The sequence below is a fragment of the Bipolaris oryzae genome (genome assembly GCF_000523455.1).
Source record: "Bipolaris oryzae ATCC 44560 unplaced genomic scaffold scaffold_91, whole genome shotgun sequence".
In the NCBI taxonomy this organism is placed as follows: Eukaryota; Fungi; Ascomycota; class Dothideomycetes; order Pleosporales; family Pleosporaceae; genus Bipolaris; species Bipolaris oryzae.
The window spans coordinates 6,772-23,338 of NW_006911367.1; the positions used below are offsets into that span (position 1 = coordinate 6,772).

General features: G+C 51.1%; 8 protein-coding genes across 8 annotated transcripts in view; 3 read left to right on the forward strand and 5 right to left on the reverse strand.

Annotated features, from left to right (window-relative positions):
- COCMIDRAFT_27420 (uncharacterized protein) overlaps positions 1 to 568 on the reverse strand; it is a gene marked incomplete at both ends in the record, with an annotated part of 1,452 nt that extends 884 nt beyond the window's left edge. Inside the window, one exon of the mRNA XM_007691073.1 lies at positions 134 to 568. Within this exon, the coding sequence (XP_007689263.1) occupies positions 134 to 568 (435 nt within the window). The remainder of the gene's footprint in view (positions 1 to 133) is intronic.
- A 443-nt stretch (positions 569 to 1,011) lies between these two features.
- COCMIDRAFT_98864 (uncharacterized protein) lies at positions 1,012 to 4,697 on the forward strand (the record flags this gene model as incomplete). Its single annotated transcript, XM_007691087.1, has 5 exons — positions 1,012 to 1,086; positions 1,929 to 2,307; positions 2,470 to 3,543; positions 3,810 to 4,484; positions 4,543 to 4,697. 5 exons carry the CDS (start codon positions 1,012 to 1,014, stop codon positions 4,695 to 4,697), a joined length of 2,358 nt encoding a protein of 785 aa, XP_007689277.1.
- A 5,305-nt stretch (positions 4,698 to 10,002) lies between these two features.
- On the reverse strand, positions 10,003 to 10,437 carry COCMIDRAFT_71480 (uncharacterized protein; the record flags this gene model as incomplete). Its single annotated transcript, XM_007691088.1, has 1 exon — positions 10,003 to 10,437. A coding segment is annotated over one exon (435 nt), but the record flags the coding sequence as incomplete, so codon positions are not given.
- A 540-nt stretch (positions 10,438 to 10,977) lies between these two features.
- COCMIDRAFT_98859 (uncharacterized protein) lies at positions 10,978 to 11,448 on the reverse strand (the record flags this gene model as incomplete). The annotated part of the gene is made up of 1 exon (XM_007691089.1): positions 10,978 to 11,448. The coding sequence occupies one exon, from the start codon at positions 11,446 to 11,448 to the stop codon at positions 10,978 to 10,980; it is 471 nt and encodes a 156-aa protein (XP_007689279.1).
- A 375-nt stretch (positions 11,449 to 11,823) lies between these two features.
- COCMIDRAFT_98800 (uncharacterized protein) lies at positions 11,824 to 12,033 on the forward strand (the record flags this gene model as incomplete). The annotated part of the gene is made up of 1 exon (XM_007691090.1): positions 11,824 to 12,033. The coding sequence occupies one exon, from the start codon at positions 11,824 to 11,826 to the stop codon at positions 12,031 to 12,033; it is 210 nt and encodes a 69-aa protein (XP_007689280.1).
- Positions 12,034 to 12,105: 72 nt separating this feature from the next.
- COCMIDRAFT_98831 (uncharacterized protein) lies at positions 12,106 to 12,669 on the reverse strand (the record flags this gene model as incomplete). Its single annotated transcript, XM_007691091.1, has 1 exon — positions 12,106 to 12,669. The coding sequence occupies one exon, from the start codon at positions 12,667 to 12,669 to the stop codon at positions 12,106 to 12,108; it is 564 nt and encodes a 187-aa protein (XP_007689281.1).
- Positions 12,670 to 12,970: 301 nt separating this feature from the next.
- Positions 12,971 to 13,528, forward strand: COCMIDRAFT_37920 (uncharacterized protein; the record flags this gene model as incomplete). Its single annotated transcript, XM_007691079.1, has 3 exons — positions 12,971 to 13,020; positions 13,148 to 13,377; positions 13,476 to 13,528. 3 exons carry the CDS (start codon positions 12,971 to 12,973, stop codon positions 13,526 to 13,528), a joined length of 333 nt encoding a protein of 110 aa, XP_007689269.1.
- A 373-nt stretch (positions 13,529 to 13,901) lies between these two features.
- On the reverse strand, positions 13,902 to 16,374 carry COCMIDRAFT_27425 (uncharacterized protein; the record flags this gene model as incomplete). Its single annotated transcript, XM_007691074.1, has 2 exons — positions 13,902 to 16,065; positions 16,241 to 16,374. 2 exons carry the CDS (start codon positions 16,372 to 16,374, stop codon positions 13,902 to 13,904), a joined length of 2,298 nt encoding a protein of 765 aa, XP_007689264.1.
- Between the last annotated feature and the right edge of the window lie 193 nt (positions 16,375 to 16,567).

Genomic DNA, 16,567 nt, shown 5'->3' on the forward strand with positions numbered 1-16,567 from the left:
GTGAGTGTGTGTGTGTGTGTGTGTGTGTGTGTGTGTGTGTGTGTGTGTGTGTGTATGGTGTGCGGGACAAGTGCGCCTGCTTGGCAAGACAAGACAAGACACGACAAGAGGCGACCAAAAGACGGGTACGGACAGAAGGGAATGGAACGAGGATTATTATGATTTGACACGACGAGACAAGACAGGTCAGGAAGAGGCCGCCGCGGGCGTGGGTGAGGGCGCGTGTGTGGTGGTTTGGCATACGCCGGCGTGGGCAGTAGCAGCAGCAGCAGGCAAAGGCACTAGGCAGAGTTTGAAAATAGAAGCTGCGCTTGCCTTGACCGCCCCATGGCCGGCGGCGACTTCCCCACTCGTGCAGGCGCGGCGGCCGCCACTTGAGACGGAGGCAGACGCGTCGTACGTACACGGTGGTAGTAGAAGTGGTAGTGGCGGTAGCAAGTAGGGTGGGTAGGCAGGCTGGAGGAAGGAGCCAAGCAGCGGCAGTGGGCGGGTCACGTGAGGGTGCTTGGGAGGCGCGGGCGTCGGGCGTCGGGGCAGGCAGACAGAGCGGGCGTCGGGCATAGGGCATGGGAGGAGGAGTATACGCACACGCACACAGCAGCAGCAGCGCAGCAGGCAGCACGCAGACTCGCCCTCTCGGCGGCGATCCCTGGCGTTGTGTGGGCGGAGCGCAGAGCAGAGCAGAGCCGGGCAGGCCGCTCGAAACAGGCCTGTGTCCGAGAGTGCAGCAGACCAGGGACAGGGCCGGCGTCGGGAGCCGTGTTAGCTGTTCCAAGTTGATTTAACGACCGTCTCCACCGCGGCCGCCCCACCGCCTTCGCACTCTCTCACACGCTGCCTGCCCTGGGCCTCGCTCCCATTCCCTAGCCGTCGCTAGCGCCGCCTGCTCTGCGCCTGAAATTGCGCAGGCCACGCTACTGCATCTCTTCGCAATCCTCGTCCATCGCACCAGCGCCCGGACCCTCGCTGCCCGGATCCTTCGACGTCGACTCCCACCGCGCAATCATAACAATGTCGCAGCCAAAAATCCCAGATAGGGCCCGCAACTATAAGGAAGACCAGGCGCCTGTAGCGTCGCAGAAGATGGTGAGTCGACTCTTGCTCCTTGTCCACCCCTACCGCACCACCCTCGCTCCCGCATCCCATCCACGCCCTCGCTCTCGCTTCCACCTGCAAACCCCGTCGCGCCCTCTGCACCCTCGACCGTTGGTGTTTCGACCAGCGCGTCTGAAGCCGCGTCCCTAAAACCCTCGCCGCCGTTGGCAGCTTCATCCTCGCCTTTTGCATCCTGCAGCAGCCACTGCACGCCGCGTCCACACAAACACCCACCACCCCCAGCACCGGCGCCTCTGCTCGCCTACATGGTACGCCCTTCCCGCCAAGCTGCCCTGCTACTACCCAAACCCCCCCCTCCCCTGTCACCATCGCTGTCGCTGTCCTGGCTTCCTCTGAAGCCAGTCCGCCGCCGCCCATTGTCACGCAACGGCCAGCAGCGGCACCCCGGCTACCATAGTGTAGCCCTACGCTTGCCCACCGCCGTCCACCGCTCCTCTGCGCTGTCTTGTCAGGCTTGCCAGAAGACCGCCCTGCCTTCATTAGCCTGCCCTTCCCATCCTATAAACTATACCCTATCCTCCTGTCTTTTTCCAGACCCTGCCCCTCGCCTAGGTCCTGTTGCAGCACCTCACTGCCCTTACACCCTAGTCTACCAGCCAACCACAGCCTCCCCACCTGCCCCCCCACCTCCACCAAGCTTCTACCTACTGCCATTCCCTGCACTGATCATCATCACCACCATACGGCCTTTCGTTTGCCCACGTCGCCTTTTCTTTTGCTACCTCTTATCCACTTGCTTTTTTTTCTTCATTTCCGTCCAATCTCTTTTCATTCTGCACCTGCAGCCTTACTGATCTGGTCCGTCTTTTCAGCATCACCCACACTCTGCGCAGGGCTTGCCACCGCCAAATCATCTACCGGTGCACCATCCCAGGCCCGGCGTTGTCCACCAGCACCAGCAACACCACCCCGACTCTCCCCACCAGTCGGTCCCGTCACAGAGCCCGGCACAGGCACACTACCCATCGCCCCAGCACCCAACCCCACAAGGACCTCCTCAGCACCAGTCGCCCTACATTCAGCAGATCCAAAGCCAGCAAGGGCCGCCGCCACCTCCTCCACCCCAGCCCCAGCCTCCCCAGCAACAGCAGCAGCAACAGCAACAGCAGCAGCAGGAGGTTCCCTACTACTCGCAGCACCACCCCAGCCCCTACAGCACCAACAGTGCGCCCAGCAACTATTCTTCGTCAGGTATGTTGGTCTTTTGCTTCTTTTCTGATCATTCAGCTCAGACCTTCCTTGTCAATGCGCGCCACGCGTGCGTGCAAGTGCCGCCTTGATGACGATTAGACCTGGATGCCCCCCGTTGTATATTCCATCAAAATGAACGCGTTGACCTGACTCTTGCTCCAGAAACCCCAGAGCTCATGGCGGCCGCAACGATGAATCGGGGCGGATACCCACCGATCTCATATCACACCCCACAGTCAAACTCGCCAGCTTCTGTTCAATCTCCTCAGCATGACCAGCATGGCAGGCCCATTTACGGGCAACCACCTAGCCAGATGCCTCAGTCCATGTACTACACTCCCTATGCATCTGCGCCAGTACCCCAACAGTCACCTTACCAACAGCACCCTTCAAGCGCGCCTCAGCAACCAATGGCCTCACAGTCGCTGCTCATGTCTCATCAGCAAAACCAGCAGATGCAGCACCAGCACCCGCATCACCCACAGACCCCGGGAATGACTGGAAGCCCAAAGCCACGAATGTCACAGACGCCGCTCCAAAGGCCGCCATCAGGACTGGGAGGCCCACCTCAAACCACGGCTCAAGGACCTCCTGTTGGCACACCAAACATGCATCCAGGTCCCCCAGGAGGACCCAACGTTAACCCCAACGCTGCGCCTGGTCCCATTCCTGCAACCACTCCCTTGGTTGTTCGACAAGACCAAAACGGCGTCCAATGGATTGCCTTTGAGTACTCGCGCGACAGGGTCAAGATGGAGTACACGATCCGCTGTGACGTCGAGTCTGTCAATGTTGACGAGCTTCCCCAAGACTTCAAGACTGAGAACTGTGTATACCCACGCGCCTGCTGTGCCAAGGACCAGTACAAGGGCAACCGTCTTCACTACGAGACTGAGTGCAACACTGTTGGCTGGGCTCTTGCACAACTCAACCCTTGCTTGCGCGGAAAGCGTGGTCTCATTCAACGCGCCGTCGACAGCTGGCGGAACAGCAACCAGGATCCGCGACTGAGGAGTCGTCGCGTGCGCAGAATGGCCAAGATGACCACGAGGAAAGCCCAATCGGCTACACATGGTAACCACATGGCTGGACCAGGTGGACCAGGTGCGCCTGGGGTTCCCAACTCTGCCGGATTAACTGCACCACCCCGACCGAATATGGGCATGGGTGGTCCCCAGATGCATCATCACCATGATGGGCCAGGAGGGCCTCACGGAGGACCGGATGATGTTAGCGGTATGTTTCACCAGATGTGATGTGATAAAGCGTAATTGTTGTTGGTTGTTAAATGATACCTCTTGTCGTTCTTTCACTGCATGTACATTATTACACTCTTTGATGTAATACCCCTTTCGATACTACCTACCCCATGCATGTATGCATATACCCACACGCACATAGTCACCATATGGTTGTTGTTTTGTTCTGCGCGGGACGATTTTGGAAAAAAAGTATGACCTTTTTTTTGTTCGGACGTGCAAGCTAACTTTCTTTGTGTACAGCCAATGAATACGGTGAATCACACACTCATCACCATCAAGCGCCAAATGGTCAACAATCGCCCCCGGACGTGCGCACAACGCAAAATTTCTACCCCAACTTCCCTGCCAGCGATTCCGCTGCGGGAACGAGTGGGATGCCACCGATTCATGACGGATTAAGTCACCCCCCGCCTCCACCTCATGCGGCAGGTGTAGCGGTATCAAAACAGCAAGAGCAAGATGAAGAAGAGCGCAAACTAGCCATTTTTGGCGACCTACCTGACTCCAAGCGTCGCAAGTTCATTCTCGTTGACGACGCGCAGCGAGGAACTAGAGTGCGCGTGCGAGTTACTCTTGACACGGTCAAGATGGAAGAGATGCCAGACTCTTACCGCAAGTCTAACTCCGTCTTCCCGCGCAGCTACTTTGCTATGCAAATGACATCACCGCCTGCAAGCCCTCGTGGCAGCAAAGTATTTGCTGACGAGCCTGATGTCGAGGACGACCCCAGCTTTCCTCTAGCCGGTTCTACCATTGTCCCAGTGCCAACGCTCGATGGCGAGGCGCGTGTACCGAAGCCGCGGCTTACTCGTTCGAAGCGATCCAAGGAAATTACTCTCAATGACCTTGGATACCGCATGAGCTGGAGCCAAAGTCGTGTCTTCGCTGGAAGGACATTGTTCCTACAAAAGTCTCGTAAGTAACCAAGTCGCGACCGAGATATGCAAGAGACAGATGTACTGACCTATGACAGTTGATGCTTACCGCAACAAGATGAGAAGCAGCATGATGGGTCAAGGCCAGGATGTGGCCCAAGTAGCTCCGCACTTTGAGACCCGCGTCGGAAAAAGACGTTGGAACGAAAGAATCGAGAGGGTCAAGAAATCGAGGCGCGAGGGCTCTCCTTAAGAAGTATCCGGCCGCATCACCGAAATTGATGCCCTGGTTGCAAGCAGCCGCCCTTCTGGACCCACTTTTCGGCACTTGCAGGGAGCCCCTACGAACGACCGGGGTCAACCACACTTTTCGACCCTGTATTGAATCCTTCATGATTAACCCGGCCGTTATCCCTAACCAAGTTTCACATCAGCTGCTTTAGGTTTCAGACCGCTGTCATCTGTCTGCCAACGTCTGTTTCCTTTTCGAGCATCCTGTTTGCACCGTCGCTTGTCATAGTCGAGCAGTGCTTTTGATACCCCGTCTGCAAGTTATGACCTCTTGCGACATCCCAGTCTGTCTCTTCATCTCTGTTCTCATTTACATACTGTTTGCCGGGCAACAATGCATGTTCTTTGTGCATACCAATCTCGTCGGCGCTCATGGTATAAAAAAAACGGGATTAACGGAAAGCATTGGAAAAAGCATAACTCGAAGCCTATGAGCGGGGGAGTTTTTTTTTACAGGTTACGACTGTCCTTTTTGGCATGTATTTTTTGCCCTTGCGATTGTTTTTCTATTGGAATATGCTGTAGATCTTATGAGTGGATAAATGGTACTGGTATCAAAGTAAATATAATAGACGTGTTTTGAAATGAAAAAAAAAGATCAAAAAAGAACAATCCTTTGGTTCCACCTCTTCTCCTTCTTTCCTTCTTTCTCTTTCCCCTTGTCTCTTTCCCCTTGTCTCTATCACACTCAGAAAATCGAACCCGCCAACTCGGCCAAAATAAGTTTTGAACAAGGTTGGGGGGGTTGTGTGGCCTTCACACCCATTAACCTTTGCGATGAACATGCATCACCCCAGACTTTCGGCTTCATGCATCTTGCCAGTCCACCATCTCACCGGGTGGCCTGATTTTTCTTTCTCTCTCTTCATATCCCACTCGAAACTAAAATGAAAGGAGCATAGGGCAAAGGGAGCATTGAAAGTTTGCTAGAAATAGGTAAGAATAGAGTGATTTCGACCATGAACGGGATCTCGATTAGTTACGTACGTACATTACTTTATCTGACATGGAAAGCATATGAGAGAGAGAGAGCAACCGCTTCAATCCCACTCAAGATCAACAGCCCCCCCCCCTCTCTCTCTCCCCGTTTGCCTTTCTCCATCAACGGCATTGCCCGGAACCGCAATGTCACCATTTTATAAATCTTACATAAGTTACATATACTCATTTGTGCTGTACGGTATAGTATACTTTACATTGTCTAGTCTGACTTGACACGCTTCGTCCGCGCTCATGCCGCTGCGTTCACACACTCACACACATACACGCCAAAAAAAAAGCGGCGGCCGAATAAGGACAGGGGTGATCCCTTCTCTGCCAACCGTTTTTTTTCTTGGCCACGTGGGAAGTTTGCGTTGCACAGAGAGAGAGAGGGAGGGAAGGAGAAAAGGGCGTTGTCGGGAAGGCAAGAGCAAGAGCAAGAGCAAGAGCAAGAGCAAGGGAGGGAATCCTAGTTTAGAAAAGAGAGGGGGGGGAGGAGGGGGGTGTACTCTGCTTATCGAGTAAGACATTACTCTTTTTTTTCCCTTTTCTCACTGCCCTTTACGAAAGTGAGTTGGGCATTTAAAGTTTTTACCTCATACCAACGCTATTATGCTATTCTCCCTTTTTTCTTCTTCTCTCTCTCTCTCTCTTTTTTTTTTACAATTCAAGTACATACGTACATGTATGCTTCTTATTTATTTATTTTTGTTTTCAAAGCATTTAGCACGAAGTAATAAAAAAAAGGTGAGAGTTAGGAAGGGGTAAAAAAAGGTTACAATACAGAAAATTAACCCCTTGCATTGATTACATTGCTACTGGTTCCTATCTTTTCCTCATTCTCTCTCTCTCTCTTTCTCTCGCTCTCTGGCGCTTTGTCCACAACCACCACCACCCCGCCGCTTCTCCTTCTTGTTTCCCCACTTTACGCATAATATAAGCGCTAATGCCCTATTGAACATGGATAATGCACACACACACACACACACACACACATAGAGCAATTGCGAATGCGAATAGCCGTTTTTTTCTCGGAACGGAGGAACGGGGGGGTGGGAATAGGTTGTGGGGTGGGGTTTCGTCATCATGAATCGCTCTTTACTTTTTTGTTACTTCTTTGGGGAATTTTTGGGTGGGGGGGCCTTGCTGGGATGCAAGTGTGAATATACGCGGACGAAGTGAGCGGAATTTGCTACGTTGTGGAAGGGGTAACCTTGGGGATTTTGGGGGAGGGGAGAAATGTGGCGTTACGGGATTTAATTCGAAAAGAAAAGGGGGCAAAGTTGGGATGGAGGGACTAGGGATTGCGGATGGGATGAGAGTCAGGTTTCTCCTTCCTTTTTCTGATGGAGCTTTCCTGTTTTTTTCTTTTTCGCCTGAAGTTTTTGGCTTCTTTTTTTTCCGGGACGCGATTCATGGCAGTTTGGGAAGAGGCATAGTATGGTTAGTTTGGCGTTTTCCTCTTTCACTCAACTGCCGAAGTCACTTTTGCAGCCCCGTTTAACTGGGTTTTGGAATTAAGGCGTGTTTTTGTCTGTCGACAAGCGAGAAAGGCTAATTGCTGTAGATACAGTTAATCTTTCTTGTTTTTGGTTCGGCTTGGGTTCAATCTACGGGTGAGTGACTCGAGACTGCGCAATACGGCGAAATAACCATTGGTAGCTCTGCGTAAGCTTTCCCTCGGTCTGGGCTTGACGTTGCTGACGAATACGCTCGTCTTGCGCATATCTGGCTTTACGCTGCTTTATCTGATTTTCTTGGCTCTTCCTTGTTCACCGAGTATTGTGCTCTTCTCTCCTTATCCTAATCGCGTGGTTCTTGGTGCCTAGCCAGGCATGAAACGCGAAGCATGACGCGACCGACCTCGCGTGATGCTAGTATCATCGTAAACAAGGTCATCATCGCAAGTACGCTGAGAGCGAGAGGATCTCCGGCTCGTACTAGCGATTCAGACATGATACGATGCCGACGGCGCACGCAGCACAATCCCGAACCGGCACTTTGAGTACCCGCGTGCCGCGAACCTGGGCCCAAGCAGAAGAAAGACCAGAGAGAAAAGGGCCAGCCATATCGGCGAGGAAAACAGTTGCGCCGAAGAACCAGCGTTCGGCCACTCAATCCCCATCTTCTTATTCGCTCCGAACAAAGCTCCGCGCTATAGTACAGCAATGCGGGTTCCCACTTCTCACGCACACACACACATTGTCTTGCAATGCGCACACACACCACAGACAGATTTGCATACCCTTGGCAATGACGCGTTGCTGCTTTGCGACCCCATCGCCGAACCGCTGCCTAGCGCGCCCGCTCGCTACGCAAAGGGCAGGAAAAAAACGGTTTTCCCACACCCACCCACACCCAGCGCCCCAACAACCCTTGTTCTCCTTGTCCACCACCCCCGTAACACCAAACCGCCTAGTGCGTGCAGTGCCGCAACGTGCTCTAGCACCAATCTACCAAGTTGCCCGGTAAGCGGGCAATTCCTCCGCATGCATGCTTGCGCCTTGTCGCTTGTACGTAGAACCCGTGTCGAGGCGCGTCTGCATGTCGGAATACGAACGCGATTGTTTGTTTTTTTGTTGAGTTTGGCAATAGAGCAAACAATACATACTAACAAACTAAAAGTAGTAGGTGTTACGTGAGATAGGAGACAGAGACAGAGACAGAGACAGAGAAAGGAGAAGATGATGGGGGTCATACGTTCCCCCCCCAACAGCTTGCATTGCCCGAAGTTCATCCACTAGCTTACCATGTGCTTTCTCCTCGCACTAGAGCGGGCCCGGTGAGATAGAGGCTTGGGTAAAAAAACCTTACCCAAGATTGCACTGTGAGCGAGGTAGATTGTCCAAGAAAGAATGCGGAGTTACTTTTTTTTCTTCTCTCTTTCTCCCGTTCTCTGTTTGCCGGGGCGCGCATGAGCGTGTGGGGGTGGGAACTAGGCACCAAAAGAACGTAGGGGGATAATACACACTACAGTACGCTTGGTAGTTCTTCGGGACTATGTAAAATGACATGGGCGCCTAACATACTGAATACGAGACTGTACTCACGGCAGAACCGTACATGCGTATGTGCTCGGCCTAACTTTGTTGCAGCTTGCATGGCGGAGGATTTACACTACAGACTGCATACATACTTACATGAAAGAGAAAGAGAGAGAGAGAGTGTGTGTGTGTGGAGACAGTTCAGCTGAGCTGACATGCAAGAAGCATTGTGGGTGGGATAGAACAGGGCAACGAATGAGGCACAATAACGCGTTTGAGGATTCATATTGCGATCGACAATGCCTTGTGTGTCTAGACTTTTTTGTCTTGGTCGTGCTCGATTTCCTTTGTAATATGTGAATATGTCAGCTGCTCGTGTGGGATTCCCTCCGTCACAATCTGACGTGTGTCGGGAGATAGTGATGGTCTGTCTACTGTTTGATGTTGATTGGTTGTAAGTGGCTGGGATAGATTGCCGTAGACGGTAGTTGAAACTATGTCTGCCCGCGTATGTTTAAAATGGCGGCTATACTCCGGACGTAAATCAGTGACAGATGACGCTGGAACGTGTAATGAGTTTCTGTACGACGAGAGATGAATGAATGGACAGAGTGGATAATTTCATGTGTACCATTTGACAAAGTACGCTGTGTTCGATGCTGTAGATGCTACGTAGTTGTCGGAAGAGACAAGATGTGTACAATCCAGTGGTATCGAAGCGTTGAGAGAGAGCACTGTTGCTCCAAGATGCCTCAGACTCAAGTAACGCCTAGAGACAAATCTCATCTCCATCTTCGTCAATGTCTGTTCTCTCCACAGATATTAAGGCCAGTGTTCTTTCCTCTTGATGCGAGGCTTCGTGCTACTGCACTCCTCGTCTGCTGGAAACACTACACCATTTACAAACTTATGCTTACTGGAATCTGAATCCAAAAGTAATGGGTTCCTGACAGTTTCCTCCTCTCTTTCTACCGTAGCTTTGACAATCCGGCGCCGCCCAGGAGCTCTAACGCTCTCATCATCTGAATCGTCTGCAAGCACATCTACTTCCTCTCCAGCATGTTTGTTGAGAGGAGCTGGGGTAATGCTGATTCTCTGTAGCCCACTGCTCATCTTTTCAAGATTAGCGGCTTTGGGGTCTCCTTGCTCATTGCCTGTGCTGGTGTTTTCGAAGAACTCGGGGGTTTGTTTGCTAATCTGGGCGATCTTCGCGACTGCGTTGAGCCTGGCCTTTCGAGTTGAGTATTTTGCGGCGATTGCTGGAGTCGGAGCTGCAACTATGTGGTTAGTCAAATTCAGATATAGAGTAACGGGGAGATTTGATGTACCTAACTGAGTGGTGCTGTTTAATGTTTGTGATGATGGTGTAGGGTAGGACGATGCTGCTTGGTTGCTTGCTTTTACTTTCGATTTCGGATTGACCTGAAATCCAAAGCGATTCTTTTGTGCACGAGACAGTCCGCTTGCAGCTGCAGGAACTATAGAAGGCATGGGTTTCGCTCTCTTAGTGCTTGTTCTCTTCGTTTCCTCCTCCTCTTCTTCTGATGATGATGCTCCCTCATCGTTAAAGGAAGAGTCGTCATCACCATCTTCTTTACCAGCTTCGTTGTCATGTCCGTCACCATCTTCACCACTACTGATGTCGACTACTTTTCTCTTTCCCCTCTTGGCAAAAAAGGCACGTAAATCATTTGTCTGAGAAGTGGCTGAGGTGCTGCACTGACTTGGTGTAGTATTTGAAGCGTATGCGCTGGATGCTGGTACCGGGGTGCTCGCCAGAGAATTGCTGTTATGTTGGGCAAGAAGGTTACGTATACTTGGAACCAGAGGTCTCTTTAAGGCGTTGCCTGGCATAGTTGACTTTCGCGCTTTAGGGGTGATGTCTGATGGTAAAGAGGGGCTATTTTGTGCTATTGGGAGCACGTTTTTCATGTAATGCTGCGACTTAGGTGTATCCTGTTCCTTAATACGAACTGAAGCTGTGAGAATATTAGCTTTGAGTTGAAGCCTAGAACAAGTCGTGACTTGCCTTGAGCAGTCTCTGCTAGAGGCCCATATCTATCCAGCATCTCAACATCTTCCTGTGGTAGTGGAGTTGTGCTACATCTTGTTTGACCTGTCGGGACATCCGTGTTGTTTGGAGTAGCGTTGTGGGCTCTCTGTTGCTTTCCCAAGTTATGCGGTGACTTTAGCAGCACATCTTCTCTACACCTAGGTTTTAATGCTTCTGTTAAACACTAGAAGCGTTGGTATATAATAATTAAATTTCTAGCAGAATCATCTACGTACCTTAGATGGCTTAGAGTTGTCTCTAGACAGTGCCGGACCGGATGCTGGGGCAGATGATGAAGATGTCGATACGTTCCTCTGTTCTAGAAAGACCGGCTCATCTTCATCAGAGCAAAGATTGATGACATCAGAAGTAGTCTGCTTAACTGGGCATGCCTGCGGCGTGCTTCTGTATAATGAGGCCCTGAACGTGGACGCTGGTGTTTGCCTAGGTCTATCACCACTCTTTTTTGGCAGCGCAGTTCCCGTGCCGTTTGCCTGCTCCTTGTTCAAAAAGGCGTTCTTCTCACGTTGATGCGTAGTAGTGAGATCTTCTCGTTTCTTCTCGATGTTCTTGAAGAACTCAGCTTTCGCAACTTCAACTCCTTTCTGAAACTCTTCCAACTCAGCCATCTGCTTGTCACAAAGAGTAATCCACACGACGTTTCTAGGATCTGAAGGCGTAAGATTTGGCGCCATATTGGCAAGAAGAGTAGAAGTCAAGGTAGGCGTTATCAGTGTTGATTAGAGTAAGAGGGTTGATCGCGGTAGGTAGGGGATGATAGAAAAAAGTAAGTGAAGTTGAGGTGAAGGTGAGTAATAAATCTAGTTTTGGTAACTATGCGAAGCCCGCTAGCGGCTCTAACGTCAGTGAAGTGAAAGTAAGAGAAAAGCCTCTGACAGGTATGTGACATCATGAAGTGAGAAGACCTATGCCGAAGTGTCCAGCGGTAGCAGCCGTAATGGTACTTGCTTAGGTATATTATTGGTAGGGTTACTCTATTGAAGGGTTCGAGATGCCAGTCTCTGGACGTGAGAACAGCCACTTTGCCGACGTGTGCTCCCCCAGCAAATATGGAAAGATTCAGCAGTCATATCAGACAGATTGCCTTCCACTTAATACCATCTGCGGACTTTTGTAGTGGATCCTTTTATGTATCTTTTCCACCGTGCTTCTTGAGTAGTTATGGCGTAGATTCCGACCTTTTACGAATTTATGCTCGGGGTTTTCCTTACATACCATCGCGAATCAAGGTCTTTTACTTGAATTACTATACGCTCTAGACACGTTGCAAGCGCCTATAGCATAGTAGGAGCTATGTTTAATTTCTTATCCCTTCTTTCACTCTTCCTTCCTTATAGATATTTCTTTGCTGCTGTTGCAACCCTTTGTCTGAACACTGGACTCTTAATGACCTCTCCATTGCCAACCGCGAAAAAAGGGTTCATGATAGTCTTGACCCACGCCTCATACACATCGACCATGAAGTTCTTAACTGCCTCCTCAGTGGCGGGACTACTAGGGTTGTACAGTCCAGCACCTCCACCAAGTGCTGCTCGTCCACCAGCCAAGCTTCCCCTAACACCTCCAGCGCCTCCACTTGTGAGCCCCAAGCTTTCATCGCGTGGCCTCGTCAGGAGCAGAAAGCGTGTATTTCCGCCCGTTATCCAGCATGACACATAGCAGTTCTGATACTTGTCGATGTGTTTGAGGTACATAGGTGCGGAACCGCTAGACGTTGATGGACCCCATTGTACTTCTTCGACTATGTCGAGCGCAGAATGAAGAATGAATGGGACCAGGGCGCGTTCGCCTGGTGTGTAATTTGCAACACCAGTTCCGCCGCTTCGGGATGTGCCAAAGTCGTGTGTAAAAAGGGGAACGTCAAGAGGCGAGAGTATTGAGAATGTGTATGACATGGTGGAGCGTTATGGATGCGCGCACGAATGCGCTTGGTGTATAGGCTTGCTGTCTGATATGATTGCTCTGCTTTGTGGCCCAGTGGCAAATTTCCCGTTGTGTATTAGGATTCTTTTCTGATTGCTCGTGATTCGTAAATTCGTGAAGTTGGTGACAGAGTTAAAGTCACAAGGGGAGCGAAGTGGTGCTGAGCTTCCCCACGCTAACCGGGATGTTCGCCAAGAAGTCCGCGGGAGTGTCTGCGCAGAATATCGCGACTTCAATTGCGCAAGCCCGGCCTCTCGACCCCAACACATCAACATGTTTGGTCCCTTCCGTCTCACAAATCCGCTGTCGGGTGGTCTGTTATGGTGCGTCTCTCCAAGATCAATTTGCCCGCGCAATCGCTCGCTCCCGCCACCATCGATCTTTTCCGCCTTCACTACTGCTATTTCTCACAAATTGTGCCCGGAGACGAGACACTAATGTGGAACATAGGAAAGTGCCATGGCGACTGTCCAGGCACCAAAAGTACCGCCATCGTGAGCGTCTACGACATGTCGACTCCGTTGTCTCCACTCTCGATACCGCACTACGACGAATGGGCCAAAGCATGAAGAAGGTGGAGCGCTGGAAGACAGAGATGCCGACCGAGGAGGAAATGCTCCCAAAAGACAAGTACACTGTATTTGACCGGAAAGTAAAGAGGTATCGCAAGGGAATACACAGTAAGTGGCGTACGCTGTGGAATTTTACTACAAATGCATTCGGAGGATCAATCAAGGGCAGAGGAAGCCGCCTATGGATATATTCTGACGATCTGCAGAGGTTCCCAAGTGGACGAGGGTCAGTCAGCGACTCAATCCTCCAGGTTTCTAGATGGCCATCATGGCAAAAGACGGCAAAATATTGTATATTTCACTGTTACCATATGGATTGCATTAATGGCGCTGTGGAAGGGCGGGATTATAATGCATATGATCTTGCCACCTCAAAATCACATAAACTCATTTCCTCAGAACCCAGCTTTGATATATAAATCTTCCGGAGTGAAGCACTTCCGACACATCAACTGCTGGTGTTTATGTTTCATGATTGTGGGATTTTTATACTCGGCTCATACCAGACATTACCTCTCTATTCCACCTTGCGCATGCGATAATTCCAAGCAAACATATCAATCAGCACAAAAAAAATCCCAAAAGCGCCTCCCCGGCAGTAATCCAAGTCTCTTAGTTTTCCCCATATCTCATTAGAACAGCATGCCTAGCTCGTTAGAGTCGACTATTCCGTCGATCCCGAATCCTTGAGCATTCCATCCCATATCGAGGGGAAGGAACCCATTCCAAAGCGCAGCATCATCAGCCGCAGTATTGTTTCCGCCGCCATGTACAGCGAATTCATTGACAGCACTCAAGTCTGTCCATCCAAAATCACCCATCTGCTCTGTAATTGCTGGACTTCCACCTGTGCCATTACTACTGGCTTGTGGACTGGTTTGATGGCCCAGAACCGGATGTTGTGGGAAGCCGTTCTGGTCTACTGGTGTGCTGGCAATATGTGTACCAGGATGGTGGAATGCTGAACGATTTGCTTTATCCTTCTTCGGTACCTTGGCCCAGAGCAGTTTGAGAAGCTGAGAATAACGAGAACCTGGGTGCTGAACACCACTCCCGGACCCAACGGCACTGCGTTGGAGGCGAGATACCGTTTCGTTGATCATGGCGCGGATGGCACGATCCTCGTCTGCGCTGATGACACCAGTACAACGAGCACGATAGAGGAATACGCCTGCATAAACCAGGTAGAGATAGTATCGGAGTGGCATGAACCGCAATGAGCGCTCAGGATCTACAAAGTTGTTGACTGTAGTGAGAATGGCCTTTGCAGAATCAAGACCTTCATATATAAATCGTGCGTCGCCCACAGCCCCTACATTATTAACAAAAACGCGCTGGGGCGCTTGCATGCGGCCTATGTCGGTATTGGATGGAGCACCAGCTGGGGAGTCTGTGGACGCTGATGTTGATGGTAAAGCTCGAAGAACAGTAGCTTGAAAAGCAAACGCATTGGTGTACAAACGCAGATAATCGTACGACATCAATAGACATGCTTTGAGAGGTGGCGAGCACGTCAAGGTGCCCCACACACTCTTCCAACCGTACATGGCTGATCGGAAATCGTCAATAAACTTGATGTAGCTACCGCTCATCTGTGAGCGGAAACTTGAACTAGGATTCGAATACAGCGTATCATGCACATTGCTGAAGAGCTGTGTAAGTTCCAGGTTGGCTTGAAAGATGGAGGCGTGGTCTTCTTCATTGGGATTCTTAGGGATCAACGGGGGGTAGTCCTCTCTTCGTAAAGTCGTCAAAGGCCCAGGACCACGAGACCAGAATGCTTTTCCGATCCTAATACTGATATGGCGGTCAGAAACATATGCTGCTGTCCATATGAGGCGCTTGCGATGATGGTCTTCATCCTTGTATTGGTCCACGAAACGGAACGAGTACCGATCCAGCGCGAGAAAATATGCAATTCTCAGAGCAAGGCCAACGTGCATCCAGCTTTCCTTGTCTTCTTCGCCTTTGCCAACTTTCCCAGAACCACGTTGGGTATACGGCGCCCATTCGGCTAATAGCAGGAGAGCCTCTACTGCTTCGATACCAGCATCGCCTCCTGCAGCGAGTGCAGAAACTAGATTCTTCATATGCTCGGAACATGCTTCGTATATGTGCGGCTCATCGACGAGATCTTTGGAGGCGATTAAGAGGATGGCAGTAAGGAGGTGCTGCTCTTTGGTTACCAGGTCTGAGAGACGAGATGTCTCAAAAGCATGGGCCGGAGCAAGAGGGTAAAAGGGATGATACTGCTGTTGAAATCGGACAAGCAGCTGGGAAAGTGAATGGACAGTAAGGATACCCCGGTCTAGCAACGGGTAGGAGAAGGAAATTGGTGGCGCCGGCATGCTAAGAGATGATCCTCTGGCGTGCGGAATACCGTTTCCGTTTCCATTGTTTTCTTCGTTCGAGCTCGATTCCCCAGCAACTCTGGCTAGTATGCCCAGGGCATCAGACGGATTCTGAAGATTTGAGAAAGGAAGTTCGTCTGTATTTGACGAGTCTGACTGAGCGGCCTGAAGCTCTTCCCCGTATTGCGGTTCAACCGTGTCTTGCGACCATGTAGTTCCGAGGTTGCCCAGAGTATGGAAGCTTCTTTCTGGCGCATTCGCCGGGAGCGTCGGCAATGGCTGTTGTGGTTGCGCTTCTGGCTGCGGTTCAGACTGCTGCTGTGGTTGCGATTCGTCGACGCGTTTCTTTTTTCGCTCCCGTCGTCCGCCGCGATTGCTACCGCCTAACACACATTCGAGGTTGTCGCGCTTACATCGGAGGCACGGAATTGAGTTGTTGGAATCTCTGCAGTAACGTGTCAGCCCCAGAACGTATACGCCGAGCTTTTAGTATTGTAGTTCGAGACCAGCTTGTGACTTTCAGCGGTACAGATCATTTGCGCTGGATTCTGTATATGCGTATGCTCAGATGCTCAAGCCAGCCTCAATGCGCGAATGCGACAGGGCTGTCACCCACTTACAACAAACACCGACTCTTCCTTTTCCTGCAATTCAAGCACGCGATCTGCGTCCTTTTGATCTTTGAGGCTTCGTCTTCATCCGGGTTGGTGGCCGCCTGTGCGCCGACAGGCTGTTGTGGGGCATTTGTTTCCATGCCTCATTGCGAGTTGGCGTCTGGTGTCGGTGTTTGAATCTGTCGGGGACTGGGGAAAACGCGGAGACGCTGGCAACGGGGTATCGCTCCTGTTTCGGGCCGAGATGGACTCGGTGGCGTCAGAGCCTGGAACTCCGCCCGACGGCAGTGAATGGCATCTCTTTACTGTACGTGACCTGAGCATGTGTCATTC